General features: G+C 34.8%; 1 protein-coding gene across 1 annotated transcript; it reads left to right on the top strand.

The window, feature by feature from the left end:
- Positions 1 to 4712: 4712 nt before the first annotated feature.
- Positions 4713 to 19955, top strand: LOC113496243 (inhibin beta B chain). The gene is made up of 5 exons (XM_026875412.1): positions 4713 to 5590; positions 16069 to 16175; positions 16727 to 16945; positions 17241 to 17516; positions 17879 to 19955. Exons 1-5 carry the CDS (start codon positions 5266 to 5268, stop codon positions 18035 to 18037), a joined length of 1086 nt encoding a protein of 361 aa, XP_026731213.1. The 5' UTR covers positions 4713 to 5265; the 3' UTR covers positions 18038 to 19955.
- Positions 19956 to 20244: the final 289 nt, after the last annotated feature.

The raw sequence follows: 20244 nt of genomic DNA on the forward strand, positions 1-20244 counted from the left end.
AATATCTATTCAAATTAATAAATAAACCTCGATATACAGACCGATAAAACACATGCGTCAATTTTACGCATGATTATCTTTAACGTACGTCACAATATGATTATCTTTCTAGGGTTAACACGGATATCTGACGGACAGCGGGATCTTATTAATAGCGTTCCATTTTCATACTCAACATATTTTTATTTTAATAAGAACAAATAGTACATCGCTGAAATTTGCATGAAATAATAACGTGATTGGTCGTGGTGATAAAGATACAAAATTACAAATGATCAACGTAAATTGAAAAAGCCCAATGGGATTGTACAAAAGCTTGTATTGGCACAAACTCAATCCTCTAGTTTATTTCATAATGGCGTTGATTCATCCCCAATGGGGTTGGACATAATTAAACCACATTTATTTATTTATTTACACTTTTATACATTAAATGTACAATGGCGGGCTTAATGAATGAGGCATTCTCTACCAGTCAACAATTAGGAAAATAATCTCTTTAAACCAACGCCGTGCTTGTTCTCTACACTCTTCAGAACCGGTACTGTTGCATCATCATATCTGAGTATCTGTAATACTGGTCCGATCATATCACAGGAAATCCTATGATGTAATATTTCAGTGTATTTAGTACTTTATTGTAATCTATTGGTTTTGTTACTTAGGTACAGTGTGAGTTTTATCGTTTGATATGGGTACCGTACTTAACGGCTAGCCCATGGTTGGATGGCTATCTGTAAGTCTACCTGAACTTCGTACAGCACTCGCTGCCAGCTGTTGCTGGAGACTGTTATACTTCATCTTGACTGGAAGGTTGGTCTAGTGGTTAGTGACTCTGACTGCTATACCGACGGTCGAGCGTTCGATTCCCACCCAGAACTATTTTTTGTATGATGAACACGATCACGTGTTATGTGTCTGCATGTAATTTATCAATATTTTATTTATGTATTTAAAAATCTGTGCTTTTACTTAGTTTGAGACTAGATGGCGTTGTGTGGATATTATTAAATTATTTTTTGCAACAGGTTTTGTCATTGCAATTCTGACAACTATACTTAATGTGGGTTAGAATGTTTGATAGTGGAGATCAGATATTCTTTTGACAACCAGTCTTACAGTAGTGCTTGTACTGTGTTACCCTTTAAAATGGGCGGTAGATTTTTAATAGGTAGTCGCATCATATAATATCAGTCATTTGGCAAACATGACGTAGCAGATATGATTTCAATATTTTTGCCAGTTATAAAGTTTGTTTGCCAACAAATCATGAGTTAAGTGAATGTCTCTGTAACCTTAGCGGGGTTCATTAATTAAAGATAACTTTTATTTTTAGGTAGTCATAGTTAATTATCGAAATTCCGGGATTGTCTTGATATCACGTAGATGTTAAACACCGGGGTAATTGTAGTATCTGTAGTAATCATTGGAATGTTGGTTTGTAATGGTCTTTTTGAGATAGTGTGTGTTTTACGATGATTTGACCTCAGAGAAATGAAACGAAATAATTTATTCTGTAAAGACGTCATCACTTTTACGTGTAATTTTTTTTAGGTTGCAACATTTCATAACTGGCTACACTGAGGGGAAACGTCAAAACAAACTTAGGGTATCATCAGTTTGTAATGATTCGACTTATTTCATTTCGCTGATTTTATTGAGTGACGCATTACCTTTTTTTTTTAAATCACGTATGTAGATAAAATCAGATGATTGTGACATGAAACAGTGAAATAGTTAACTGAAAGATGAAGATTAGATGAACACGTGTAGATCATGTAGTACCTGAGTACTTGAGTGGAAAAGTACGGACCGATAAGGTTCTATAAGTAAAAGTAACCGGATATATTGTAATATTACTCATATAGATGCAAAAGAAAAAAAATGCTGATTATTTCAATGTGATTTTTCGGAGCTTTTAGGAGAATTAGGTACTATAAATTCGCAGGATAAATAAATGGAACGGGACAAGGCAAAAGTAAAATCGTTAGGAGGAAAAATAAATCAAGTTTCAGCTTAAATAGGGCTTGTAGGTCCAAAGAGAAATGTATGAACCGCAGATATAAAGCATGTAGTAGTATGTACCTCGTCATAACTGAATAATACAGAGGAAAGCACCCTGTTTTTCTTCCTCTTCACCGTTTCAACCCATCAAAGGAAAAGAAAAGAAGAAAGGCGAAAAGCTTTTAATAAAAAGATTTCGACGGTTTTAGGTAATAACCTGAAATCGTCGAAATCTTCCATTATATAAAATTCTCTTGTCACGGTGTACGAAATTGAATCTTCCGAAACAGCTTGACCAATTGTCATGATATTTGTGTGCATATTGGGTAGGTCTGACAATCGGACAACATCTATTTTTCATCTTCTAAATGTTAATGGTAAAAAAAACTTTTTGTTTTCATTTTTATATAATACAATATACTAAAATATATACGACCCTAAATTTTCAACTCTCTACGATCAAACCCTATTTTTATATAGCAAAAAAAAATTTTGCTTCGTCAGCTTGTACTTCATAAAACTTAAACATTTAACCAGATCTCCATCTGAATGGTTATCACGCATCGTCAACGTGATATGACTCATGATTTTTCTTAAATCAGATGACTTACATTTTATATTGTTATACTTATTGTTTAAAACTTCGATAACTTATCTCCCGAGTGAATTACAGTCATTATTTATGTAAAAATATTACGATTCGCGATATACGCAGTTGATTGATGCTTTTTGTGTTTTGGCGCGGTTTGATCAAGGACTGTCAATAATTGGAATTTAATGTTTTAATTATATTGTTAGTTGAGTTGCTGATTTAATGTTAATTAAGCATGGATATTAATTAAAAGTCGACTTCGACTGTTCTTAACTGTTTTGGACATCAACTGTTACTAAGTTTGGCCGGGTCACAGATTTATATATTCAGTTCTTCTTGAAAAGGTAAGATTTTGTGGATATTTAAAATTCAACATTAAATAAATAATATATCCATGCATTCAACCGACTTTAAAAGGAGGAAGTTTTATTCATGGGTATTTTTTATTTTTACCTCCGATCTACAGTTTTGTAAAATCGTTAACGTTTCAAGCCTTTGACAGGGATTATAACTAATTTATTTTAAGATAGGAAAGTATATTTCCACACCTATGAGCTTTATTTATTGACCTAAACGACTGTAGAAATGTCACTTGGCTACAGAAGCTGGCCGTCGTTCACCCATCACGGCTTTCACGGGTGATGCAGTTTCATCATTGCGAAAATTACCGATTCTGTTTTCCGAGATATGATGCGGCGGAAACCAGTCTGTAAACAAATACTGAAAGCGCTGTAAACCAATACAACTAGTAATCGTTGATTTTTTTCGACAATAATGTTGGTGTAGCAATTAGTGGCCCTGACTGTTATACCGGGTTCAATTCCCAATCAGGACAAATGTGTCTGGGAGTAATTTGTCTATATTATGTATGTATTTAGAAATATAACAGTTTTTTTCTGTCTACTCATAATGCAAGCTTTGTCTAATGGATTTATATAAAAGTTGTAGAAGACACATAATCGGTATTTTATACAGAATGTCTCATTTCTGCGAATTACTGGCGGATGTACCGATTGACGGATTGAACAGGAATTTGCAATCATCATACGTAAATACAAGTGGGAAAATGTGTGTTTACTTGTAGGATTCATCTGCGTCTCTACACACGTCAATAGTTGTGTTGCTCGTAATGTAATCCGTGTGTATCCCTACTAATATTATAAACGTAAATGTAAGTTCGTTTGTTACGCTTTCACGCGAAAAATACTTAACCGATCGTCATGAAACCTTGCTTTCATGTTATCGGAGGAATTAGAAGTAACATAATATACGGTGTTTTACTAGGCGATATCCCACGTATGCTACCGCTAGTTTTATATATGTTAAATGAATTACCCACCTGGGTCCATTAGTTATGCGCATATTTTTTGCACAAACAACGTAGTTAGTTAAAAGTATCGCAATTTTGCGTCCAAAAGAAATGTACTAAATTAAGCAAAGCAATTTACTTTCACTATTCATGGATTAGCAAATTGTTTTCATACTTGACTGTACTTATTTTGACTGTAATTAAATTTCAAACCCATAAGTAAAGTTGAATCTTTCAAATAAAGCGATTATATATCAAACAAATGCTTAAACAGCCGTAATTAAAGGGCGTTAGAACTTCAACCCCGGATATGTCAGGGCCGGAACCATAGACGATAACCATCTTGCCACAGACAAGATAGAGTTGTGAATAGAGCCGGCTTTAGGTCGCGTGCTATATTGTGTGACACTCTGTGACCTCTCTAGAGGTGGGCTACGGCATGAGAGGCAGCGAAAACTGGTCTATGGTTTTATTGATGTATTTGAAAAAAGCTTCTATTCTGGGGGCCTAACACTATGTTTTGAATTTAATTTTATTGCGCTGTGGAAGAGAGAAGCCACTCTACACGGATAAAAAGCGAGTTTCTTTTTTACAAATACAATAAAGTATAAGCTATCTTAAGTTGTAATGTCAGGCCCTCTGATCACGTATCTCTATAATAGGAAGAAGCCTTATCTTAGATGAGGCATTTTTAATTATCTAAGGTAATAATGCAGTTCAGTTATTGTGAGTTTCTTGAAACAACAGCTGGAAACAATACACAACATAAAAAAACGTCATTTTGAGTCATTTAAATGTTTTAAATACATGAACAATAACGCTGTGAAGACCTGATCAAGCCAAAGGTCAGAGTTATTCCGCTATTTGAATTCACAAAAAGGTTGTTCTACTTAAGGAAAACATGAAACCTCGCTAATTCTTATAATGCAGGCGGGTGCCGGCGCCGGCGGCGGCGCTGCATCTTCAACGGGCCAGACTTTGTCCCCAGGACATTATTAGACAAGGACAGACATACAAACATCAAAACATCGATACAAAAGCTTCACAGAATCGTAAACTAAACGAAAACACAATAAATGCCAGTGAAACCACGATTTATGATACCTAGGCATATCACGCCGGTCCATTGTCCACGGGTCGACCTCCGCGGCGGCGATACCACAGACAATGCTCCGATAACTCTGAAAAAAATATTCACGGAACACCCCCAGAATGCCGGGGAGCTGCGCGTGCGCATCATATATTAATCCGTGTATTTTTTCTCGCGTGTCAGTTGTGCGCCGCCCGCCGCCGTCACCGCACGCATGCGGCTCGATCTGCTCTACTATTTCAATTGTCTGCGACGTAGGAATTTACCGCGATGGGTAAATTAATAAGTGCGCTCGTGTTTATTCTAGTCAGTAATTTAAGTTTGCAAGGAGTGTATTCTTCTTTGGGTAGTTGTGCTAATTGCGCGAATGGGGATCTGAGCGTGAGGGAGTTGACGGAGGCGCGGTTAGAGTTCGTGAAGCAGCAGATTCTGAAGAAGTTGCGGCTGAGCAAGAAGCCGGCGGTGGCGCTGCCGGTCAACAGCCTCCCGATGCCGGTGGCGGAGGGCCAGACCCTCAGCGAGGGCACCAGCAAGCCGCCGGAGTTCGACGACTACTATGGCCGCATGGAACAGAAGATCATATTCCCTGTTGAAGGTAAGCTTTTGATTAAATTGTAAATTGGACTACTTTGGAGTGGAGTTTAAGGGTTTATTAAACTTTGATGAAGTTTTTTACCGTCCACATTCAATAGTATTACTAAAAAACTGAATGCTCTACCTTTACCAAATAAAATAAAGTTAACCAGAGTTTAATGGTCGAATATGCATTTTAACGAAACTCAAACTATTGGTTCGACAATTAAGATACTTTTTAAGTAGAATTTTATTTAAACTCATTTTTTGTAACTGATTTATGCTCTTTGGATAAGAAATTACTTCCCGGCCATAACATTATCCGTTCTCATATTGTAAAGAGAAAAAGTGTGTGACTTAAATTTTATCAGCAAAGCCTTTTCTTTGTGAGTGAAAAATTAAATAGGCTTTATTCTAACCAAAGAAAGCCGCCTAATGCATAGTTCAGTTTGTTTTCTTACAATCTTAAATATTTTTTAATCCAGACGAGAAAAAAGAGGGGTGTTATCGATTGACGTGTCTGTCTGTCTGTGGTATCATAGCTCCTGACCTGATTATATGTAAATGTTCTTTCTAGCTATACATAAAGTTGCGGTTGATGAAAGTTTTTATCAAAGAAATATTTTTATTTGTAACTAGCTTTTCGCCCGCGCCGATGTCGGTTATATCGCGTTTCCAAGAGAAATCTTCAAAAGTCCGGGATAAAAACTATCCTATGTTCTTTCTCAAGGTCCACTCGTATCACTGTACCAAATTTCATTAAAATCAGTTCAGTGGTTTAGACGTGAAAGCGTAACAGACAGACAGACAGAGTTACTTTCGCATTTATAATATTAGTAGGGATAGTCACTGCTTTGTTTTCATATCTTTAAATCCTGTGTCCTTAAAAAAAAATCGTTGACCCTTTTATCAAATAAAACCTTCATTACCGGACTTTGATTCATATCATTAACCTAATAAATAAACCACTTATTTAATTGAACTATTAAGTGATAAATCATTTATTATTATTGATTATTAGGTCTAAAAAAGACCTTGTATATAAACAAGATGACTATAGCTTTTCAATAGCAAAAATAAAAAGCTTAACCTGGGCCCCAATTCTGCTCTTTACAACGGCCGATGAATGAATTAAATTAGGCTTAAAATGTCAATTTTCGTATAATCTTTAAGCATTTATCAACACAAAAATTGTAAATTCAGTAGGGGATGGTACACTCAAGGTCAATACAATTAACTTCCAATTATTGATTTGGCAAAAAAACCTTAATAGAATTGGAATAATTTCAAATTTAGTCCAATTGCCATTCATTCATCGGCCATTGTAAAATAGCAGAATCGTGGCCCTGATACTGTAACGATAAAGATTTAAATGATTATTGGGTTTTAAGCTGGTCCAGAGACGAAAAAGGTTGCACACACACTAACAATAACACTTAATTAGGGTGAGATTTAAGTATTAAAAAAATATGAAAAGGCAATAATTCATTATTTATCATTGCATCACATGCGGCCATGTGTCTAACGTGAAAATGTACTAGTCAGTACTACAGTACCGAGGGTCGTGGGTTCGATTCCCACCCAGGACAAATTTGTCTGTAATCACTATCATTCTTTTGTTTGCGTATCTGTGACCTATATTTTGTGTGATCTATATTATTCACTAGCTAATGCTGACGGGCCCGCCCGTTGCAAATCAAAAAAGATTCCTAGGAACATAGAATTGGGATAAAAACTATCCTATGTGTAAATCCATGGGGTAAACTATCTATGTACCAAGTTTCTTCTAAATCCGTTCAGTAGTTTTTGCGTGAAAGAGGAACAAACGTTCATACATTAAACTTTCGAGTTTGTAATTTTCTAGTAGGATGTATTTAGAAAAATGATAAAAAAAAGCTTTGCTTAGCTTGAAACTATAGGTTTATAGCTACACAAAAACTGTGTACTAGTTTTTCTACATTGTCCGATGTTTCATTAACGAGTATCATACAAAAAACTATGACATATCACGGCCAAACGAAGTGATAGTTTGCCAAATTACCGAAAATTAATATCAAGTCATTATCACAGTTGTCTTTAATTAACTAATTACTTCTTATATAACACCGATACCTATTCGTTGGAACCTATCTAGAGATGATGAAATTACTACATTTGTAACGTAGTACCCATTTCTTAAACTGAATTGAACTTTGGTCTTTACGCTACACATGCGGTCAGCGTGCTACTGTACACAGGTGTACGCAATATTTTCTGCAAACTGCAAAAAATAATGGACTTTGATTTATTGAACTGAGTCAAGATTTATTCTGTGTCGGGCAAAGATGCAAATGTGCAATTTTTGATGAAATTCCTAATGTTTTGTTAAATTGCAATATTGTAACTGGGTAGTGTAGTTCAAAGGTTAGTTGGTTAGTAAATACTGATGTAGGTTTAGTCAGTAAGAGTCTTAAATTACCTGCTTCCTCTCCCCAGGGGGTGGGTGTCCATGAGGATTCCTCCGTGATACTAATAAAGGGTTTAATTTAAGTAAATATTAGCTTATAATGGTATCATAACCGTATGTAGGTATACAACTAAAGGGTGAATTATAGATGCCGCCGATATCGTAGCTTATAAATGAACAACAAGGTCTTTTCTGAAATAAGCAAAAGCCATTTCAGTTTTCCACACAATATTGTCCATATAATGAAGTTGTGAGGTGGAAGGCTCTTAATGTGACTGATGTTCGAAATATCATGTTTAAAGTAAACTACACGACCTCGCACAGATCATTAGCATTTTAGCTGTATTTTTAATGACTAAACAATAATAAATATCCTTATAAAACGGCACGGATAGCCGACTGTATAGTGAAAGCAATTGATTATGAATGCTCACTTACAATTTAAATCCGTTACTAAACAGATATCAAACGCGATTCCACCTCATAGTAACTGTTGTACACGTGCTCCTACGTATATTTGTAGTGACAACCTGTAATAGGAATATTGTACACATGAACCTAATGTTGGGAAACAATTGAACCGGATAATTGGGAATGAAGGACATTGGATGATTGGAACAGGGACCCAATTCTGCTATTTACAATGGTCGATGAATGAATGAATTTTGGCTTAAAATGTAAATTTTCGTATTCTATTAAGTATTTTTCTACACAATGATCGTAAATTCAGTAAGGGATGATATACTCAAGGTCAATACAATTACCTAGCAATTATTGTATTGGCAAAATGCTAAAGAGAATAGGAATAATTCCAAATTTAATCCCATTGCCATTCATTCATCGGCCATTGTGAAATAACAGAATCGGGGCCCTGTTGTGTTGTTTGAATTATTTACATAAATAGAGCTTTGATTTATAAATTATCATTTGATACATGAAGTACCTACATTTAGTCTAAAAGGGAGAAAGGTTTTGATTTATTTTGTATATCTATAAGAATCCAGTGAACGGAACGTTGGCCTGACGTCACTTCTGTGTATACATTTGTCAAGTCGTTACGTCACAAGAATTAATTTTTTGTACAGGTAAATCAGGCAAAATACATCTTCTATTTTTATATTATCTAAGTTAGGCACTAAAAAGACTTTAACGCTTAATCAGCTGATACAACAATTTCCTCATTAAAACCAGTTATTTATAGAAGCTATTGTATTCACGGTAAATATAGAAATTAAAGTTTATCTAATCAGCTGACTGTGACGTAGATACAACGTCACTATTATGTGGTATCGTTGTGACGTCATCTTGTTACGTTAGCGTATTTACGTCTGATGTATTTGATTAGTTTCGTTAAGGCTTAACTGAACATTTTTGTTTTTATGAGCGGATAGCCCAGTGGTATAGTTCAGGACACGAGAGCCGCTTAGCATGATGTGACGCGGGTTCGATCCGAGCTTAGGACAAGCATTGGTGTGATCCAAGAATGCTTATTCTGAGTGTAGGTGGCTTGTGCGTGTGACTTGAGTGTTTGTGACACCCGATGCGATGGAAGGATATAAAAACCTTAGTTCGGAGGTCGTTTAAATAGGAAATTAAAAAAACAATTTATTAAGAAACAGTTTGAGTAATAATATATTAAAACTGAATAAAAAACAATCGCGAATGACACTTAAAAAATGTGAAAAGGATCTTTCAAGTTTCAAACAAGTACGTTCCAAAAATAATTTCAAAAAATTCCATTAATTAAACCATGACACGGAACTTCATGAAACGTTAAATATCGAAGTGGGCCGCTTTAGGTAATAAGAAACTAAGTCCGCATCGACCCCGGGGCCGGCCACTAATTTGTTACATATCAGTTTACTGAGCCTTGATAACCTCACGGAGTCCCAGGCGCCGTACTGAAGTTCATTTACAAGATATTTTGTGGATTCTGTGATTTACAGCTTTGAAGCTATAGCTTTTGAAGTTGGAGTGTTGTCAATGTGGGGCCGAGGCAGCGCTCTACACTTTGCATAGCGGCATCTCTTTCTTATAATGACAAGAGCATGGTACAGACGGGTGCAAATGTTTATATTGATTTTGGATGACACCATCAATTACGATGGCTTCGATCCAAATTTTATGCCCAACCTTGGGCATAGAGAAATTTGATGATAATGACATACGCAGTATGGGTTTGTTTAAATAAAATTTGAGTATTAGAAGGTTATAAGACAAGAAAAATTGTAAAGAAGTATTTAACAACGCAAATAATTTTATCTTCAATACAAAGTAGAAAAGTAGGTATAAACCCCAAATTTTTGATAAATATTAATTAAAAAAAGTTTAAATTGATTGTCTGTGATCACGCGTGTTCAGTGTGCGGGTGTCACGATAACCTGACCTCAGGCAAACAGATTTGTTAGATATTCTCACAAGGTTCAAAAATGTTAGGAATATTTTGTTAATTAGAGAACTGTGTAGGTAAGTGATTTAGTATTTGTTTTAATAAAGGTTATAATCAGAACAGTCCTCAATGATTAATATTATTTACATACTGTGCAAAATATAACTTCACTATTTTTTTTATTGCTACAATGCGCTAACTCTGTTTTAAACTCTAAAGGTAGCGACATAAACATTCAGAAACTCAAAATAAATTTCCAGTTTTCGTTAGTACTGTATTGTTCTATAAGTTCTGATGAAGGAAAAACGTTAGGTGAGATTAGAGTCGCAAGGCGGAGCTCTACTTTTCGTAGTACAACTTGGGGAGGTCTATGTCCAACAGTGGACCTCAATATTTTGAATTGATTGATTAAAGTTCTATTATTCGTTTCAATGATGTTGTAGCGCACTTGAGTGAGCAGTGAACTTTTCATTGATTGATTCCAATTCTGCGTTTTCATTCAATAATTAAATTCCAATGAATAAATAAACTACGCTTAATTTTTTATTGAACAGGAATAATTTATCTTTCGGGTCAGAGTTGATGGCGGCGTGTTTTTAACATGTTTATTTATTTGTAATTAAAACGGTCTCGGACCAATTAAGCTAATTAAGGCTACTCGTATCGGGAGAGATAAATATTGAGCATTCAGATGTAATATGATGTGTCACACTCATTGAGAATATTGAAAAAGTCATCATTGCAAAGCCGCATGGATAAAGTCAATATTATTATGAGTGATATAAATAAAAGACGGCATTAAGTGATAAATCTCAAACTCAAAGTTGTACAAAGTTTATTGACTATGATAAATCCGGGGCATGACAATAAAATGAAAAAACAGCACCGAAAACAGAAACCCATGAAGCCATATCTATTCACATTTATTAATAAGGAGATATACCTATATATTTATTATAAATATAAATTCCTACACTTATACCTACGACAAAATTAAGGAAAACGTATTTTTCGTCAGAAAAAAAAGCACCTGATAATTTGTATTGTTTTAATTTCACATTTACAAGATAAGCTAGAAAAAATATTATTTATTTTATCACCACAGCAACTAATGTATTATTTTATCTCGCGTTTTGTTTGACCGCTGGTGTAAGGTAAACTATTCGAGTCACTAGTCAGTAACTAGGATTAATTACTTGAGGATAATTTTAAAATTATACTTAGGAAATGTCTGCGCTTTACGCTTCTTGCCTTAGCAGTAAAAGGCTTTAAGCTGAAAGTCATTTTGTGCGTTGATCAAGGTTGTAAACTTTTCCTTTGCTAAATTCCGTTGTTTGTTTTTTCCTGTATAACACTCACAGTTATTATAAATCACTTATTAAAGTCAAACGGGGTAAAATAATAGAGGAGGAATGAGATAAATCGCACGAAAAAAAGGAAAACTTCTTGTCCCGCATGAGTTCGTTAGTAATATTAAATATAGGAGTTATATAAATATACACAATACTTAACTCCAAAAAACGACGAAAAAGTTCGTTATGTTGTAGTTGTTATCATTATCATTTCAATAAAGTAGGCACCTATATTCCTACCTTCTTATCACCAAAAGAATTAGGTACAATTAATATCTCAAGTCAAAAACGATATTATATCGACGAGAAAAATATTTACAACACATGTTCGCATACCTAGCATCGTAATACTATGCTATGTTTTATAAACAAGGAAGTTTAAAGTTCAACGATACAGATTTAAAGTTAACGACTTGATTTTGAGGAAAAATAAACAAATGTAGGTCTATTTGTTTAAATAATCATCTCTCTCAAGTTGTCAACAACATTCAAATTATAAGAAGAGGTTTATACAGTTTTATTTATACTTTTGAAACTGAACCGTAAAATAATATGTAACAGAACTATCGTCTTACGATCAACTTGCAAATTATTTAGCTGGCCTAAATCTTAAGTGTGATCATTTTCTGGTCTCTTGTCAGACTAACCACAGTTATTAACAGATTGTAAAAATTTAAGAATTTATCAGCCTTTCAGGACCCCAATACATGGAAAAGTATCTAGCAAATATAAATGATTGAAAAGAGGCATCGATCATGCTTCCTTGGTGTGTTTACGTTCACTATCAGTGACTCATCCAGTACTGTTAATTACCATATAAAATATACGGTATTAATATATAGTTGAGAGCTTGAAACATCTAACTACAGAGGTCCATTGACAGATATAACCCTTTCCTAAGATTCATCACAATATTTGATCCTGTTACTTCTATATCCAGTCCATCACCTCTTTTTCATCATTTCGTGCTCTGCTTTTTTTACTTGAAATGTAGTTTTGTCTTTTGAATTGAGAGCATATAAGAAGTTCTGCTGCTTAAAGTTTTACCAAATAGTCAAAGCTTAGGGTACCGGCATGCAGCAAAGTTCAGTAAAAGAGATATTCTAATTTCTAACACTTTTTTCTGGATGGAAAAACATTAAAAATGAATCCACCCTCTTTGCTGCGGAAAGGAGAGCCAGACTTTTACAGACCCTAACCCACACATGTTCCTTCTTTTGCTTGTATATATCTGGCATACCTGGGTAACGGAAACCCTTAAGTACCCCAAATTAAGTAAAACCATTAAGAAAATGAAAAGGTTTCAGTGCCATTATGTGAGGTACACATTTCTATACTATGTGTATTGATTAGACCAGCCTCTAGCTACTGACCTTTCATCTCATCTGTCTTCGCAGAATTAATATTAATTAATAATTGTTTACATATTTGAAGCGTGTATGTAATCTATACCTCGTTACCGGATGTGAGAAACTAACATCTAATATAATGATATAATATTAACTGGTAATTCCAATCATTTCTTCTGACTCAATAAGGATAACTGTTTGTGATAATGATTGGATGAGTTTTAGACTTTGAACTTAGATCAGATTTGTATTCTTCACTAGCTATTGCCCGTTTACAAATTACAGATCCATTGAATCTAATATACACAATACTTAACAATTTTATTGCATTCCTCATTGTATTCTTAGGTGGTAAAATTAATATAATTAGACCATTACATGGGCCCTGTAGGGCTCAGCAAATAAGTAATTTCAGGAGAGAGAAACTCGTGTTATTTGATAAGAAAACTACCATTCTCAGCGCTATTTTGACAGGTGATTTATAATTTTTATGGTGATAAACTGATCACTGACGCTGCATATACATATATGCTTAAAAACTGAGATTATTTTTAAAACCTTGGATTTAAAATGTACCTTTTATTATGAATATTTTTATTTGTTTATAAAGTGATTGTTGGTAAAACGGTGCGACACCAACACATGCTCGCGTCTTATCTGTCCGGGTGACCCCAGGGTCACTCCTCGGTCCAATTAGCTTAGGGTCACTATAGTACGTGTGTATTGTATCTCTATGCTCTCATACAATTACTCATACATATTTTATAAAATAGGTGATTTAAAACTTAAAGTAAAAATATTCATTCTTTTCCAGATGTATATAATTTTCCACAACTTTCATACAACGCCATCTTGTTTCAAACTTAGCAAATCTTGTATTTTGAATATTAGACAACTTAGAAACATACTATACTTATCTAAATACATGCATAATATAAATACCTAATTTACACCCATACATAAAACAAATGATAGTACAGATGACACCATCATTAGACAGAAGAGAAATCTTAGGTGGGATATAAACCCACGACCTCCGGCATTATCCAAGACTGCACCAAGATCTGCAGGACCTAGAGGACAAGCAAACGTGTAGGAAACATAGTATATCAGTGGTTCACTTTTTATATTTTGTCAAAGTACTATAAATAGTTTTAATGTAAACCTGTCATATGCTACCATTATCTCACGAATAACCTAACCCAGGAATAATTAATATCTAACTTTAAAACCTGTCTTGTCATTTAAATTAAAAATAAACAAATTCACACCATCGTCTCGTGTTATTTCTCGTAAACACTTCAAATTTATCTGTTAACATTTTCCTGCAGAAAAAATCGAACCTGTGACCCCTCGTTAATTGGGTCGTCTAACATTTATGTCAATAACATAAATAATCTAATCTTGTCCAGGAAGATGTATTTATTAATAGAAATGACCAATTAGGAATATATAAGTCTTTGAATTATATTTCCTCTAGAAGGCCTAATGTTATTGCTTTAAGTAATATTATTTAATGTTGAGGTTATTTGAGTGTGACAGCGCACTATGTGTGTGAGCTCATAGCGGCGTTTCTCTCTATAACGATTATAATAATAAGACTACTTATGGCAAGGTGAGAAATCTTTGACTGCATGGATATCCGAGTGGTTGAGGTCATCACGCTAATGTCGGGTTCGATCCCCGCGTAGGACAAGCGTGTGATCCACGACTGCTTGTTCTGAGTCTGAGTGTCTTTGTGCTTGTGAATTGTATGTTTGTGAAACCCCCCGCGACACAAGGATTAAATTCCTTAGTGCGTGAGTCTCAAATCCCTGAGGGATGCGTAGCAATGGATCTAATTGTGTCAATTTCATTGTTTCGACAGTACAAAACTGTGATCTAAAGTATAACTGGTTGAGTGTATAAAAACGTGGGAATAAGGTACTTATACCCCATTTGCTAAGGTATCTTAAAAAAGGTTAAAGAATTCGGTGTGTTTTTTGTCTAAAAAGTCAATTTAAAAATAAAATGCGACTAAAAATAAATGCGAAACTACCATAAAGATGACTAAATTCCAAGAAAACCTAAAATCAGTCGTTTATTTCTTGAATACGTGTTTATAATAGGCACAACAAGACTTTATCTTACGGTTGTTTACCTTTTTCAATTATCCAAACCAATGGTATAGATGAATCCAGTGAGACTGGAAATCAAACCCGAAATAACTCGAGAAAAAGCTGAAGAAGAGCAATAAGAAGCATAGTAGAAGTTAAATCCAAGTCTTTGTTCAAATTAAATAATATTTCAAAATTGACTGTTAATCGGTAAATCGATTACCTACAGTTATTAATTATTCGCGAAACGAACCTTAATAGGTAGTGTGATAAGTAATTTAAACATTGTCATAATTATTTTTCTAATCGTTGAATCATATTTGGGAAGGCCACGAGTAATTTATAAAAGATTGATAATTGTTATGAAATTTACTTAAACAAAAAAATAACTCAGGACTTTGCTTTATAAATACCAGAAGGAAAGTATAAACATACAACGACCTACAAGAGTTCCTGCTGTGAATCACGCTGTTGAATACCCTATGTGCATGCAGGCTTCTTATAGAAGTACGAAAACCTACCTTCACAAAAACTTGCTTCACCCCAAACTATAAATAGCAAGCTGTACCCGCGGGCACGCCCGCTGCAAAACGAAAATGAACAAACCAAATTTATCCCTTACTTAGGATAAAAACTATACCTAACCTATGTGTTAATCCTGGTTATGAACTAGGTGTCTGTGCACTAAGTACCGTTTAAATCCGTTCAGTGGTTTTTGCGTGAAAGAGGAATAAACATCAACATTTTCGAGTTTATAATATTAGTAGGATGTATACTAAAGCATCCAATATCTCTAAAGTACCGATCTAGTTTGATTAAATTTAAACCATAAATGGCCCACACTAAGGTATATTTCTCTTGGTTCCAGGTGAATGCTTGACGTCAGGTAGATACCCCTTCAAGTGTCTGCAGTTCGAGCTGCCCCCAGACGTGGAACCCGAAGAGGTCAATGTAGTCGAGCTCTGGTTTTATAAGGTAAGCAGTAGTCTTGAAAATATCATTTGGAATAATTATCTTGAACTATGAGAAAGCGTAATCTAAGAGATGCCTTTGCCCTGCAGTGGCAGAGAAACATATGAAAAAAAAAAAAAATGAGAAAGAGTAAGTTAGTTCTCATGAGGAAGTAGTTTGGCAAAAGTAAAATGATACTATTATGAAATCATTAATCTGCAAGTATTAGTATTTTTTTAAAACGCTAGATTTAGATATTATATTACTACCTAACTACCCAACACCGAAATAATTCAGGGGTTGCGGTCTTTTAAAGTCCAGACAATTTCCAAATGCGAAAATAAATTTGTAAACTAATACATATTATTTTCTGGACTGGCTGTGGTTAGAAAATACTTACTTACATTAAATTAAATTGCTTATTCAAAACAAGCTAGATCGTTCAAAGATCTTCGTTCTTGTGACCTCAAAAAACGTAACCAAACTAAACCAAATCCAATAACACTCCCTCCCTATAGTTCATAATTTACACAAAAACCTCATCATCTCCTATCACAACTCTCCAAAAATTTCAGGAGCGTGATCCCCTGGACGAGTACAACCAAACGTTCGTGATCTCCGAAGCGGCTCACTGGGACAGCCAGCAGCAGTTCAAGAAGACCAAGCCCATCGCCATCAAGGAGACTGACATCGGAGAAGGCTGGGTCCGGGTGGAGTTGGCCTGGGCTGTGAGGGTCTGGCTCGAGGGGAGGGAGAGACTGCACACGCTACATGTGGCCTGCAGGACTTGTCAGGTGAGATGACTTTGAATAATTCTGTTAACTTATAATGAGGGTAGGTACTTAGACTGCAGAGATAGATAAGTGGTGCCGCAAGTTTGATCGCGAGCATAAGCAAGCAAAATATTTTGTGTCATCCAAAAATGCTTGTTTTGAGTCTAAGTATGTGATGAATCGGGGGAACACATTGGTTCATTGGTTGTTTGAGAAACATATAGACAGACACTAGGATTAAATTCCTAGGTATGGGACATTTTCCCAAAAGGTTCTACTTGAACAAACAAAGCTAACCCATCCTCTTGTTCCACAGTTACGCCGCGCACCTCTCTCGTTCCACCAGAAACATCGTCCGTTCCTAGTATTATACACGAAGTACGCCGGCAAGCGGCGCCGGGGGCGGGCATTAGAGTGCGGGGCTACCACCAGCGAGTGCTGCCGGGAGCCGCTGTATGTGAGCTTCAAGCAGCTTGGCTGGGATGACTGGATCATCCGCCCTGCTGGGTACCACGCATACTTCTGCAAGGGATCCTGTGCGCCTATCTCCGCAGTCACCAACACCAATAGTTATCATTATAATGTTATTAAAGTGAGTACCTGATTTTTTATAAATAAGCAAGTGATTTCTCTAGTATAAAGAGGAGCAACAAAATCACGGCTCCTTGAAAGAAAAGTAACTTAAACATCAGGATTCTACTGAAAATATGCAATCAGTAACGTTTTTTGTACTTTCAATTTGTGTTTGTCTAACGACTTCCGAAGCTGAGCATCACCAAAAAACAAGTGCTTGATGATAAAAGACATGCAGAAGCAAACTTAAAAAAACAAGCTTGGAAGCGTGCTTTAGGCACCTACTTAATTCTAATGCTATTTTAGTATGGCAAAAAACATTTCCGATTTAAAAATCGTCTATTTCGTTCCAAAACTCTAACGAACTCTTTCTCTTTACAGAAACTTCTCTACAAAGTGTCCGAAAACAAATCGGAATTCAAACCTTGCTGTGCGCCGACCACGTTCAGTTCATTACAGCTGTTATACATGGACTCAACGAATACCGTCACGCAGAAGACTTTACCGAACATGGTGGTGGAGTCCTGTGGATGTATGTGAAGGGTGATAGATTTGAGGTCATCGTTAGAAAGGTTTTATACCTCAAAGTGGACTATTAAAAACAGGATGAACAGGAGGAAAGATCGTAAGTAGGATCTATCAGTCTTTTGCAAGAAGAAAAGTTGATCAAGATAATTTCAGAAACATCAAGATTCAGCAATGAAACAGCCATTTTGGAGTTGGCTGGGCCAAAACTACATTCCATAAATTTGAGCAACGGAAAACTAAAGCATTTTCTTGATAGCGATCTAGGCTGTGCAGTTTCATGAACTAAGACAATAAGAACTCTATGACATTTAAATAAGAGTTAGTTTTGTGTGTGTTTAGGCTAAGATATGAGTGAGTTTTTATCATAAGTATATAGGCAAAATGTGATATTGTGTTAACTGTGGCAGCTAGTATAAATGGTATGCGTTGTCTTTAGTAAGCATGTTTCTGATGTTAGTAAAATTTAAGTTTTAGCAGTTTGAATGGTTTTGAATATTCTCTGATTTAATCACTTCCGTGATGGTACTACGAGTTCTTTGACAACATTGTTAAATTTGTGTGAGCAAGATGGTGTAATGCTTAGGCGTAGTGTTGTCTTGCTTTCACAATAGAAACAGCTCTGTTTAACTAAAGTTTAAAAGATTTGAAAGTGCGTTAAATATTAGAATAATTTAAAGTATCTTTAATGCGTAGTGTAGACAAATGAGTGTGTAAGAATAATTGGTAGTGTCTCTTGTAGAAATCTGTTGCAAACTTATAACAATGCAGACTCAAACAGAACTTAAAATAAAGATGTTCTTGAAAGATTTGTCTACATGTTGAGTCGACCTAAATTACAATAGATCTTGAGTGTTTGATCAATGACTGTTGTGAGATATTATAAGATACCAGTGCATTTATATAATTTATAGTTTTAAGCTAATGTATTGACAGAATTTTTATTTTTAAGTAGAATTTTAATATACTTTCCTACTTCATTTCTAATTGGTCGTGCCCAGTGAATTTGACTATTGCTTTCAATTTCAGCAAGAAATCTAATTAATTCTGAAACTAAAACTATACTTTACTGAGTGACTTTTTAAGTGCCTATTCGTCTCTCTTGACAGTGATGAAGACAACGTGACACTTAAAGGTGCATTTTAACTAAGTGACTCTAGTGAGTGCGGTGTTCTTTAAATTGATGTATATTAAAGTTCGTTAGAAAATATAATATTTACGTTAACAAATGTGAATGTTAAGTATGATAAATTATCAATATTTGTAAAACTATTGTAAGTTTGTAACGTAGCTAAGGACTTGTTCGTAAAGATATGTTCCTATAGATTTAGTTAGGAAATATAAATGACAAATATTGACGAATTGTTAAATACAATACCATTAATTATACGCTTTTAAAAGTTCATTTGGTTCTACATTCAACTTTGCAGAGATAGAGATAGCATAACACTTAAAGGTGACTTTTCTCTCAGATTTTTATCTTACATTTTTGACAAATTTATAATTCACGTGACTTACCAATTTGTCATTGCCATATTGCGATATTTCTTTAAGGGAACATATGTAGTAATTTAATTGGTCCTGGATAATATTGCAATATTCAGTAGAAAGACTATTAGAGATTGAACAGTTAAATAAACTTCATGGTCTATTAGTTCATGTAGAAAAGAGATAGCACTATGTATAGCTCTCTCCCTCTTACACAGGTATCATTTTTGACACAGATTTATAGTTACGTAGTTATCCCAATACTTTGTATTTAATTAATTTTGTTTAATTAATGAATATTGTATGTATAAGTAGAGTTAAAACTCGAGTGTTTCAAATGTACTTAAATATTGTCGTGTACCAGTTATTCGCTTGATTTTGTCACAACGGTGTCTAAGTATTATAGATTAAGCGTGAAAATTATAGAAAATATTGAAAATTATAATACCTGTTGTTTCTTTTTCCAAAACTTATTTACCCAGGTTATTTTAACATTTTTTGCTCACATGTCATTTTGACGTTCGAATTCATGACAAATTCTCAAACTATTTTCTCGCAGTCTCTTGTATCATTGTGGAGTCCATTGGGGCTGACGTGGTTACTGTACAAGAAAGACAAATTTAGGAACATGGGTGGGTTTTAATCAGTAGAAGTCTACCCCCTTCCGCTCAACCCAAAGCGGAAGGAGTCATTTGATGTTTACCCATCCGAAAAAAAAGGGTCAATTGTATCAC

The sequence above is a fragment of the Trichoplusia ni genome, chromosome 7 (genome assembly GCF_003590095.1).
Source record: "Trichoplusia ni isolate ovarian cell line Hi5 chromosome 7, tn1, whole genome shotgun sequence".
Lineage (NCBI taxonomy): Eukaryota > Metazoa > Arthropoda > Insecta > Lepidoptera > Noctuidae > Trichoplusia > Trichoplusia ni.